This window comes from Argopecten irradians, unplaced genomic scaffold (genome assembly GCF_041381155.1).
Source record: "Argopecten irradians isolate NY unplaced genomic scaffold, Ai_NY scaffold_0460, whole genome shotgun sequence".
Classification (NCBI taxonomy): domain Eukaryota; kingdom Metazoa; phylum Mollusca; class Bivalvia; order Pectinida; family Pectinidae; genus Argopecten; species Argopecten irradians.
Genome location: NW_027187927.1, coordinates 90 through 13,435, shown reverse-complemented (window position 1 = coordinate 13,435; position 13,346 = coordinate 90). Strand labels below are relative to the sequence as shown.

The window sequence follows — 13,346 nt, the reverse complement described above, 5'->3', positions numbered from 1 at the left end:
GTTGTCCATTTAGAGTTCTAATTGAAGTTTATTTAAAGGATAAATCGAAAAAAAGATAATTTGTTGAAATTGATAAGCCAATGTATATGTATAAGATAATGATTACATTTATATAGTATTATGCATAAATATATACAAGTTGATTATTATACTTATATCAAGTGTATTAATGGGAAAAGATATTTAAATTTTATTAAACTTTGTACATGTTGTGAAGATTAATGTACATAATATATATATATATATTTATTACCGTTTTCACATAATATTAATGTTATCGTTGTGAAACGATTGATTTCATTATGTTGAAATGTATAGATACGACATAGATACGGATAAGTAATTAAGATTTATTTTCATAATAAATACTTTATATGAGGGTGTCTGCCAACAATGTAACCGTTAGCTTGTTGGCTAATTGGTTACATTGCTGCCCAGCTCTTGCCACGTGGAGGCCCCCTCTACAAGAGCCACGCGATTTTTTCCTAACAATTAATAAATTTCACAGAGTCCAGTAAGTCAAATTAATAATGTACGTTCTAAAGGAAGGATGATATTCAGCATGGTATACAGATGTCTATATATAGTCTAAAAGATGTGAGGGAGTTTCAGGGAGTTGTGCATATCTATCACAGTCTACTCCAGGACCACAGGACGAGGGGCGTAGACATCTCCTATCTTCTTGAGGAACTGGGACGTGGTCAACTCATCGTGGTCGTACTGGTCCCACATGGTGTGTACGCGACCCTGGATGCGTCGGAAGGCGACTCTCTGATGACGTTGAAGCGCATTCTCTGACACCAAACGCTGTTGGATGGTCACCAGTGTAGCCTCCTTCAGCAGCAGCGGAACCAGCATGTAGAAGGGGAGGTTGGCGCGTCCAGCTTTGCCGTTCAAGCGATGATGCCAGCCTGAAAAAACCCCATTAAATTAGATTAGACATAGACCTTTCCGGACCTAATAAAAAATGGATCACATCATCATTTTCATCTGATAATTAAATATCATATCATTATTAATGTTCATGTATAAACAAACACTATCAATTACCGCAAGTATGCTTAGTAAACATATTTTTGATAGAGATATTTTGAACGACTTTTTTCTGGAATGAATAATATTATCACACTAGTCAGCAGAAGTTGACCTACCTTGAATGTACCGTCCAGATACCATCGTCGAGCTTGGCGAAGAAGATCGAGTTGCTGAGCAGTGGCGAAGAGGATATGGCGCTGATTATCAACCCAGACGTCACCAATGACGAAGGCTGGGCAGTTGAGGAAGGCGTGGTCGATCTGTAATAAAAAAACTAGTTTATAAAAGACATTGTCAATTAAAAAATTAACCCGCTGTTTTAAGAGCATATTCATATTCAACATAATTTCTTTGTTACTATTTATGATAAAGCAGAAAAAAATATTCCTTTAACATTTTGTATACTTACATCAAAATCCAGATCTTTAGGGTCTTGTGGTCGCAAGTTCTGGCGAAGTCTGTTTGCGGCCCGGGCAAGGTAGTCGGGTCTGGGGAGGTTGAAGTCCCGGTCATCTAGATGTTCTGTCATCACGGCCTCTGCTATGCTCCCGGCGGAACGATGAATATGAGCCAAGGCTGAGTCCTTCACCTGTACAATGATAATAAAAGAAATGAATGAATATATCTTAGAATGAGAATATTATAAGACATAGATGTATTTGTTAATAATTTGTAATAAATATATCAATATGCATATATGTATCATGTATTATTAAACATAAGATATATACCGTAAAAATACAGATAAGATGATAGTTATATACATATTATGCACATTTACATACCTCAGTAGCGATCCGAACCCTCTTCATGGCAAGGTTGTCTGGCGCGTGAACGTGATCACAGGATCCCTGGACGAAGGTGTCTCCTCTCTGCAAAACGGTTGCCTTGCACCAGACGCTCTTGTTCCTAACGCTGCATCTCCATGTAGTTGTCCTGCTGCTGGCACACTATAAATGATAAAATGTAATATATATATATATATATATATATCAAAATACAAGTTTACATATATGCAACATTTTAATAAACGGCTATCATTCTATGTAAAGAACTATATAAGGTATTTTGTGTTTTATTATATAAAAAAATAAACATCAAATTGCATGTACATAAATGTATATGAGTCTATATCTATATTTATACCTTGACAGTGTAGGAGAAGCCGTCGGTAGAAACAAGCTTACGACGACGTTTGTTGGTCCCGGTCTCTACTATCTCATATCGGACGGGCTGGTCCTCCAGGATAGTATCTGATGGCAAGGACGGGTCCGTCGAGAGGGATCTGCCAAACAATACAAATAAATAAACCTAAATTGTAATAAAAAAGTTCAATTTAAGCAAAATTTGAAATACATATCATCAATGTCATATTCTCCTACATTGGTGCTTTGTTTTTATAAATGAGCGTTTGATTAATAACTTGGTTATTTTTGATTTTTTTGTGATAATTTTTACTTAATGAAATTGAACCCAATATCAAATTAATTATATACCTCTCTATGATTGGCGGATCCATCCTGTGAGAGTCGGTCGCTTAGGATTGTAATGATACCCTCTAGCGGTGTGGGTTCATTGAATGTCGAATGATGCATTCTATCTGGAAAAATAAAAAAAATAACTTGCATTTAAAATAATCACAATGCTCTAAAATAACAATTGGAAATATTCACTAAATTTTCGGCTTTTCTCCACAGGTTTGTAATCTATTAGTTACAAAGTATCTAATTAACTGAACAAGTTGCTTTTTCATATATTGCATGCGCTTATAATATAATAACTGCATTTGTGAACTTACTCGACTGAGTCCTCATCACCGACGGCAGGGGTCTGTGGTCGACGCTCGGGAGATGTTGGCATCGTCCTCATCACCGACGGCGGCTCCTGCAGGGGTCTGTGGTCGACGCTGGGGAGATGTGGCATCGTCCTCATCACCGACGACGGCGGCAGGGGTCTGTGGGTACGACGCTGGGGAGATGTGGCATCGTCCTCATCACCGACGACGGCGGTCAGGGGTCTGTGGTCGACGCTTCGGGAGACGGTAAGACAAATGTATCGGAACGTCGAACCGGAGAAACACCAAAGCTGCGACGAATGTCTGGTCGGAATCCTATAAATGTGGAGTTAGTTGGTGCTGGCTGAAATAGAAATAAAAAATTAAATATTAGTTGAATATAGACGAAAAAAAAAATGATATAACTCCGCTTCGTTATATCAATAAAATACTAAAATAAATAGATTATGCATTAATTATATGTGATTACGGAAATGACAGCCCCAACCAACCAAACTAAGGAATGGCGACAGATATTTAAATAATGAATAAATAAAATAATAAATTAAATTATAAGATTACTATGTAGTGAACTCTTTAAAATTTGCATAAAAGCACAGTGGACCGAATTTTTTTTTAACCTTCATCACAAGCGCCAGCGTCATCGGTCAAGGAAACGGTACCCACCAACACAGGCGGGTCATCTCTGGGTTCGGGCAACTGGAGAAGGATGCCGATTGGAAAGTATCCATACACAGGTGCGGACTAGAGATTGACAAAATTAGTCACTCAAATCTAGATATATTATAATCTTTAATCTAACATCATGGTTTATTTTGCTATATACTCGCCGTTACGAGTTTTTTTTTAATTTCATAATAAAAAAGAAAAAAAAAATAAAAAGAAAAAAATAAAAAGAAAAAAAAAAAAAAAAAAAAGATATCAAAAACTCTGTGTGATTTTGAATTGTATACACCAACATTAATTAATAATGTAATATAAATGTACACCCTATTAAAAACATAGGCATTCAATATTTACACCCTAACTTTCCGTCGTATCCAATTCACTAAGTGTGATGACGGATACTACAGTCCTCTGCAAAACCCATGCTAAATCAGACCGTCCTCTTCCCCGCATGGTAGCCACCGGTATAACTCAATGGTGATATACCTATAATATACATATTTAAATGACGATGAAAAATACATTTGAAAGAATTGGGAAATAATCAAAAATAGGTTTTAATCGCGCCCGCGTTGAAATGTTTGGATGGGGCTCTCAATTCAAACCTGTTAAAATGCATTAAACCCTGGCTCGTCAGATAAGTAACCGACTGCGAAAACATTATCGTTACCAAACCAAACCTGCCCCCGTATCATACCTCCCGACAAGCGAAAACACCTACACGCACTGTTTCAGTATTCCGACCTGGGACAAAACTCGCGAGCGTTCGTTCAGATTCATTCGATTATCCACAAATTCTGTACGTTATAAATTCCTTATTTAACTGTACTAAACAACTCAATCGATTTTTTAAGTATTAAATAGATACGCGTTGATATAATATTCAGTATATAATTATGATAAATATGAATTAAAAATACACAATCAAACCCTCAAAATTATACATGATACTGTCACATACCCATATACAACATTTTGGAGTCCCTAATTTAGTTAAGTCGCTAGGTCATTTTGTCTGCTAGCAGCCTTGTATAGTGTTTAAAATTTTAATAAATTGGAACTTACCAGTGTCCAACACAATCTATGTTGCCATTCTATCACAACCATCGCACTGCAGCGCATGCTGTTGTGGTCGTCGACAGCTTGAGCACAACTCAAACATCGCGTGAAAGCTGGCCTCATGTCGAATTATGTATGAATCGGTAAATCCAAGGAATCAACGAGAGTACTTTACTACACAACAGTTGTATAATAAAAAGGGAATATTTTTTTACTGTATGCCTATTTTGTGTCGACTTCTGACCAATAAGCGAAAAGTGTTGGTATATAGAGAGTCACTCAAATTTAAGGTAATTATGATCGCCCAATCAAAGTACAGTTGGTAGTAGACTAAAGGTTACACCCTTGTGCACACGGAGTGCACGAGGTTTAGAACTACAGGTAGACACGGCGTGTGCACGAGGTTTAGACTACAGGTAGAACACGGAGTGCACTACGTTTAGACTACAGGTAGACACGGAGTGCACAAGATTTAGACTACAGGTAGACACGGAGTGCACAAGATTTAGACTACAGGTAGACACGGAGTGCACAAGATTTAGACTACAGGTAGACACGGAGTGCACTACGTGTGAACACGGTGTCCACTACAGGTGGAACATGGTGTCCAGGTACATTCAGACTTAGACAGACAAGGTGATGTGTTATAGTTAGGGATCGGGGAAGAATACGTTCTTCAATTTAAAATAATACATAGTTATAATTTTTTAGTTGTTTTCTTTTTTTAAATTACAACATCTACAATTTAATGTACAGTATATATAACTATATAATACGATATTTTTTCAGTATACATGAATAAAACCTTTTCACTGCAAAAGTAATAAAGATTAATTTGTATTCATTAAGTATATGTCTATTTAATGTTAATATCAGTAGTTTCCATTTCATATCTTAAATTTTTCTATATTACGTTTTCAAAAGTCAATGTTTTATGGGTAAATTGCATTAAATTTTACATGAAATAGTAATATAAGTCAAAAACAACTTTGAATTGCGGCAAAAACTAGAACGAATATTCGTACCCGGCCTGCTAAGACGACACCATTTTCTGTCTAAAAGTCTTTTGAGCTACAATCTTGCAGCTACGGCAAAAAACCAGTCCTATTGTGCTTTTGAGACACTTGTTCTTTTATAATTTAAGCTATTAGTAATACAATCATATACCGGGTAATACATAGCTTTTAAATAAAAAGATTTGGTCCCTATCAATCGGTTTTTCTAGCGACACCCTTGTAGATCGTCTTTCATAAATATACACTTTTATAATATTTTTTCTTTGCTATATCAAGTTCTAAAAGTATTGTACGTAAAAATAGCTTAAGTACATATTCTTTATTAAAAACTGAAACGTCTTTTAAAAGATCATGCAGAATAAATCCACTTCAAACTTTATGACGTAGCTACATGTATAGTACTACCTACAAGTACCCAATTCAGTTTGTTTTGATTCTTAATTACCGGTAAACACAATATGTTTATGAAATCCCAACCCCGCAAGTTATCTTGACCGTATATTGCGTCATGGTCCAATAATTATAACTTGTCAAACATACAGGTAAGCCACAGTATCCAGCTATACAGGTACCTCAAGGTGACCATCGATAGATGGCCAGAGGGCAGAATCGTTGTCTTCTGTGTTTGCACGGCTTTATGAGAATGGAGGGCAGTATCTTTATATAATATGTGATTTTAGAATTGTTTCAATGGAAGTTTGTTAAGACAAACAAATACACTTTACCTTTTAAAAAATCATATAGGTTTGTGAGTTTGAAACCACAAAAGTACCATTCTTATTAGATACATGTACATGTTTGTTGTAGAGCCTGGGTAAACATGTACACCCATTTTCCCGGGGGAGGGGGGTGGGGGGTAGATTGGTGGAAGGAGGTAAAAAATAGCTGGCAAAACATATAGTAAGTGATGCTGAATACACCTCAATTATTGTCATGACAGACAGCCTTGAAGTGGAGCTGACGGGAGCTGTACAATGCGTAAATCAAGCATGTCTGTCACAACCTTGAATTTACCAATAATACATGTATATATTATAATCAAAATTAATTTAGATTATGTACTTATTCAACATTGTAATTTGGTATTTTATATACATAGTCATGATAATCAGGTTTCTGATATATGTTAAAAAGCCAGTGTAAAAAAATTAATATTAATGAAAAAGGATAATTGGATGAAATATGATTTTCCAATAACTTTTGAAATAAATGTTTTAGTTAATTATACACTTGGTATTTTGATTTATGTTGTTAATTTTTAATATACTAAAGCTTCATTATCAAATAAATTAAAATGCTACTACCAGTTAAAATACATATCCCTATTGACTTACCATTGTTGTATAACTGTTCGTTATTTGTGTGATGAGTACAATGTATATGTAGAGAGGCTGCCGCCTAAGTACAGCATGCTATAAACATGGACATCCTGGGGTTGGAGATAAGGGGTTCATTCCAGTCTAGAGCCAACTTTTTAAGTTGTGAACATCATTCCAGTCTGGGCCAACTTTTCCTGTTTTTGTCCCCCACAACCTTGGTCCAAGGACTTGGGTCATACCATGAGTTGGGAAACCATCAAGGGGGTAAATTTAATTAATGTCTTCAAGTTTAAAAAAGTTAGTTTTCACTCTACCTATAATTTATTTTCAATAATTGGAATTTTATTTACTGTTCCACAATTACTTAATATTTTACATAATCTGTACTATATTTTTTTTTTATCATTTTACCCTTTTACCAAAAAACTTATTTGGGGGGAAATGGGACGGAAATACAACAAAAAAACAATAATTTGCAATGTAAATATTAACCATATTTACAGCAAATTAATGGACGCGTTCACGGCCAAGATTTTAACCTGGGTGATACTTTAATATTATAAATATTACCCTTTTCAGCGTAGCTTAAATAACAAGTTTTCTTTCATCTTAAATTTGATTTTTACAAGGATGGGGGAAAAAAACCCACTTTTTTTCCTCTTTTTCTATTCGACCTATTTTTACGACAGGAACAAAAAATAAAAAAAAACCCCCACTGGGGATTTTTCTCGGGTTATTCTGAGATTCTGAAAAAATTGCTCTTGAATCAGTTTTTGGAAAAAAGTATTAATTAAAATTACGGAAATTGTTTTTTCATATTTCAAATGGGAAACGTTTTTTACCCTTATTTCATTGCTTAAATTTCAAATTAAACCTCTGGGGTATTACCATTATTGTTTATTTGTGTGCATCTATTTGTGAGAAAAAAACTTTAATTTGAAATGCAAAAAAAAACCTTTTCGCCAAAATGTTGTGGGAAAATCGTAAAAAAGTTAAAATGTCTCAGAAAATAAAAAAATGGGGGTATGTAATTATCAAAATATACAATGTGTCTATAATGGACCTTTAAATTTTTGAACAAAAATGTTTCCGGCAGGGGGGGGGGGACAAAAAAAACCACCCTGATGGGGGAAACTTACATAATTGGGAACAGTTGACTAATTCATGATGGGGCAAAAAATTGTTATTTTTGATTTATTTTTCATGGGGGAGGGGGGAAAATTATGGCGGAATGTTTACTGATGGTTAAATTTTTTATGGGGGTGCTGAAAATGAGGGTTTCCAATCTTCAAAAAACGAAAATTTTGGACCACCGGGAACAGACTGGATTTCTACAATTTTGGAGGCAGTTCATATTTCAACTTTGTTTTGTTTCAAAGGGAACTCAATTCACATCACCCCCATGAAATCGACCAAAAGCAAGATTCAATCCTTATATTTCAATTTCAATCGTATTTAAGTTGTCAGATTAGAATTTTCTGTCATAATGATTAATGTTTCTATCTATATCTCACTCAGACACACTAAATGTGTGACAAGAGGTCCAATGTATAATACTGTTGGGTAACGGTTTTTGTTTAACTTCGTTCTTTAAATATGTTAATATGTGGTACACAAATTTTCTGATAAAAATTATTTTTGATCAACATGATCCATTTGAATAGCATTTGTTTGTATGTTTCATGAAGTTAATACTACAGTTTATGGATGTACAATTTATTTTACATTACAAACCAAACATAAACCAAAAGTGTATCATTCTTAATCAAATATTCGACATCTAATGAATATCTACTGGATATGGTTTTCCCTTTCCCTGGAATTTACCTGTGCTGTCAGTGTTGTGCTAGTAGAACCTGTGTTGTTTTTAGTTAAAACACACCTATTCACCCTGGGACCAACCTTTTACCCTACCTGTTTCTCACTAAAATCCCAAAAAGTTGGCTAGACTGGAAGACACACGGGAAAAGGGGTACTTCATGTATACAGGTAGTCAAATTAAATTATCAAGGTTTCTAGAATTAAAATAATTATGACAAATTCAGAATCTAATCAACAACTATGAATCTAATGTTTAAATGGGTAGAAGTTGGATTTATTTTTATTCTGTCTGTTTGATTTGTTATCAGGCATGTGACCTTCATTTTAGCGATCGGTCCTTTGAAACAGCGTTGATGCTCACGAGCAGGCCACATGCCCGATAATAAATTTTTGCTTTCTTAAGCCAGTGCTTACAGGTTCCTCAATCGGTTGACACAATAAAGTGTTATTTCTAATGCCGATTTTTAACGTCTATGGACGATTTCTCATTTTTCCAATGCTTTGCAACGCGCCAGGTTCCATGTAGCAAATGTATACATATTATACATTTGACAGGATTAAAACTATTTCGTGCACCTTGCCGTTTAGAAAACAATATTCCATACATACATAGTTAAAGATTTTATGAAGAATTTAATTTGTTTATGTTTATATGTCCTTGCTTTTATTATGCCCATCAATATATTCTTTTTAATCAAAATATTTTGCCGATCAAAATATCTCTTTGGCGACGATTTGCTTACACTAAAAATCTTACTCCACGCAAGGTTCATCACTTTATGCGTACGAAAAAGAATTTCATCTTTAAACTACATATTACTAGCTAAGAAGACTTGAACTATCCTTTGATGAGACATAACCAGTATGTGGTTTACCGTACGCAGTTAATTTGCAACACAGTTAATTTGCTTTTATAACTTCTAATAAACGTCCTTATTTATAAATTAAATTGTATGATAATATATATATTGAGACATTTCACTTAATATGTATCTATTCAAATAAACATTACAGTACGAATGATTTCCAGTCACCAACTGCAATTTTTATGTTGCAATAAATATTATGTTTCTGATCGCAATAAATATTTCTATCTGTCAAAGTCCATATAGACTGCAGAATAAATACATATTTTCTCATATCTCTGTGGCACATCATCTAGTCTGTCTGTGGTCTGGATGTAGTGGACATTTTACCTGGACATGATGTCCACCTGTAGTGGACACCGTGTTCACACGTAGTGCGCTCCATGTCTACCTGTAGTCTAAATCTTGTGCACTCCATGTCTACCTGTAGTCTAAATCTTGTGCACTCCGTGTCTACCTGTAGTCTAAACCTCGTGCACTCTGTGTCTACCTGTAGTCTAAACCTCGTGCACTCTGTGTCTACCTGTAGTCTAAACCTTGTGCACGCCGTGTCCACTCCTAGTTCACACCGTGTGCACAATATGTAACCTTTAGTCTACTACCAACTGTATACAGGTTGGGAACAATCATGTACAAAATGTGTAACCGTTATGAGGAATAGTCCTGCGTTTGAAGGATAAATTCAAACGGAAAAAGTCGTTTTAAAATTGCACATTAAAAAGGGTGTCATAATTTTCAGATTACCATATACGGTGTAAAATTATATGATTTAAGACTGTTTTTGTTTATAAACGATTGAATTCCAAGCATTGAACGTCTTTCAGTTGGTATTTATAGCCAATAAATTCTATGAAGCGCTCTTCATGTTGGATTTGCCTCTGTCTAGTTGGCATTCGTATTGGCTATGAATGCCAACTGAAAGATGTTCAGTTCTTATATTTACATTGGGTTACAATTTTATGTTGAATTACCAAGGGATTTTGCATCTATAATGAATTAATCATTTGTTATCGTTACAGATAGAACAGACATTTTAACAGCTGTTTTTAGCCCCATAGTAAACAATAGGGGTGAATTTGTTTGTGGAAATTTTTACAATAAAATTTGTCCCAATTTGAGTAATTATGTAGTGTAGGGGAACGGCCAGACGGGGATTCTAACCCTGCATGGACCCTCCGAACACTACCTGGTCACTGATGATCGACCCACTGAGTCTAATCCTGCTACACTCTTCCCTCCTTTCTTGAAGTCTGCGCCCTAGTAGATATACGAGTCCCTTTTAAACACGGTCACCACCACCATGGTTTATTAGTTGGTCGCCAACTCTGTAAGAGGAGAGAAGAAAATGTAGTGGCCAGACTGGGATTTGAACCCGTGACCCTCCAAACACTAGCCTGGTGCTCTACCGACTGAGCTACCTGGTCACCGATAATCAACCCAGTCCAATCCTGCAACAGTAGAAAGTTTTATTAGGTATAGTGCCATGTAATAATATGACACCCATTTTTGCTAAAATGTATGAAACAACTTTATGCATTAACTTTTCACAGAATCCTGCTCTTGAGTAGCTAAATGATCCTTCAAATGCAGGACTATTTTGCATATACTGGAGTGTCCCCAGCCAAGTATAACATGTGCAATAATCAAATGTTAAAAGTATCTTTGATGTTGATTTTCTACTGGTTCGTGAAAACCATTTTACCTCTGTGTGATGTTATCCAATGTTATCCAAATTAAATCTAAGTAATTTTCAAATCAAACATGGGCTTTAATATCAAGATATGTTGTTGTCAATCAAATAATTGATGTACACAAGTTGTAAGTTACATGTACCTTGGCCAAAGCAATACAAGAGTCAGGACTCTATACACTAAAACATGTTTATAACAAACCTTTGGGGACCAACAAAATCACTTTGTTATAGTTCCTATATACACAAATGCATATTTCTAACAAGAACATTGACTAGGGATGGAAATTTTAAGTTATGAGCATGAATCCATTGTAAGCTTGTTCGTTATGAGCATGCTTTACTGTAAATAATATAAATGAGGAAAAAACCACAATATAATGTAACAAACTGTCTGTTACAACTCAGGTGTTTTTCCTGTTTCTTGATTTAGCAATAGCTACTTCATTCACATATACTAGTACCACATTCAACTTAAAGTGCACTTAAATTCCAATTTAATATATCCGGTTTACATTATATGGAAACAATTCTTTAAAGCTCAGAAATATTGATTGTTCATGGATATATATAATTATTATGTGCTTGTAAATTTAACCCATGATGCAAGTATAATGATAGATTTCTTAAAAAGGAAAATTTACATGTGTAGTAAGTATGAATATTTGACAAACAAGCAATTGATGACTTGAAGAAGTTGTATACAGATCAATATTTATATGATTATTCCCTTTTCAGATTTACAGTATGTGGTTTCCTTGGCAACACAAAGTCTCAAATCGGGAAACATCATAGCAGTGCCAACAGATACTATATATGGAGTCGCAGGATTAGCTCAGAGGAATGATGCTACTAGTAGGATCTATCAACTGAAAAATCGAGATTTGAAGAAACCAATCGCTATCAGTGTAGCTGATATTGATGATGTATACAAGTATGTACATGTATATATATATATATATATATATGAATGGAAATGCTTGATTAACAAATAAATCTTGCTTTAAAATGAATCAACAATTTGCAGAGAGCAGAATGATATTTTTGTCTATTTATCAGTTAATGTGTGAGAAGATGAAAGGAATGATTAAAGTATGACACTTCGATTAGATGGTTCGCATAATCAATAGTCTTGAACACTTTATCTGAAATTTATATATCTAATTAAATGCTATATAAAATTATGTTTTACTTTAAGCTTTTTATCAAAACACTTTCTGGCTTGTAGGTGGGGTCATGTAACAGTCTCTAGGGAGTTATTGTCGGAGCTGCTCCCTGGCCCTGTCACTGTAGTATTTACAAGGAAAGAAGAGCTGAGTCCCAGTTTAAACCCCAATGTCTCCCTAATAGGGATCAGAATACCGGATCAATTGTTCATCAGGTCCCTGGCCAGGTCATGTCAGGAACCGATTGCCCTGACAAGTGCAAACATCAGTGCTGCTCCAAGTACAGTATCTGTGGAGGTGAGGAGTGATACTTTATAAACTTTATTACTCCATTAACCTTGTAAATAGCCTATACCTATGATAATAAGATAATCAAGGTATATTTGAATAACCCTGTACAGCCCAATAACTGGCAATGGGTATAAATATTTCATGCTTTTCTGCGTATAGGGTGTTGATTGAGTTAAATCATAAGAATTTCTCCCATACTTCACAGGGTTATCCCGCGATTAGAAGGGAAAAGATAACTCTGTCTTTTTCCGGGGTAGGGAAAAGACAGCTCACACGCACTAGACAGTGACCTCATCAATACATGCGTTGACCATTTTCATGCACAGTGACGTTCATATCGACTGAATTTTCACCATTTCTGGTTAAAGTGTGGGAGAAAAAGAATCTTACATGGACCATTCAGGTGAACAGAAATATCTCAACCTACGTGAATGATTTCGACTATCAACCCTCTGCAAGCCTCGGGTCGATTATCCAAATTTTTTCACAAGGGTTGAAATATCCCAGTCCACTTGACAGACCCATGTAATATTTTATTCTTCTTTTTCTTCTGGGCATGCATGGTATCACCTGATTAAACACCATATCTTCAGTGAAATATTTCAATTCCGAAATACTGTAG

General features: G+C 35.1%; 2 protein-coding genes across 2 annotated transcripts; one reads left to right on the top strand and one right to left on the bottom strand.

Annotated features, from left to right (window-relative positions):
• Positions 1-636: 636 nt before the first annotated feature.
• Positions 637-1,665, bottom strand: LOC138312759 (uncharacterized). The gene is made up of 2 exons (XM_069253523.1): positions 1,071-1,665; positions 637-915 (listed from the first exon to the last, which is right to left on the bottom strand). Exons 1-2 carry the CDS (start codon positions 1,377-1,379, stop codon positions 637-639), a joined length of 588 nt encoding a protein of 195 aa, XP_069109624.1. The 5' UTR covers positions 1,380-1,665.
• Positions 1,666-6,991: 5,326 nt separating this feature from the next.
• LOC138312758 (threonylcarbamoyl-AMP synthase-like) lies at positions 6,992-12,730 on the top strand (the record flags this gene model as incomplete). Its single annotated transcript, XM_069253522.1, has 3 exons — positions 6,992-7,154; positions 12,006-12,201; positions 12,496-12,730. Coding segments are annotated over exons 1-3 (594 nt in total), but the record flags the coding sequence as incomplete, so codon positions are not given.
• Between the last annotated feature and the right edge of the window lie 616 nt (positions 12,731-13,346).

Bases quoted from the DNA above. Each gene is read 5' to 3' on its own strand.
- LOC138312759 (XM_069253523.1), bottom strand. From the start codon at position 1,379: ATGTTGAATATGAATATGCTCTTAAAACAGCGGGTTAATTTTTTAATT. The intron at 916-1,070 runs GTTTACTAAGCA...AATGGGGTTTTT, and splicing joins AATATCTCTATCAAAAATAT to TCAGGCTGGCATCATCGCTT.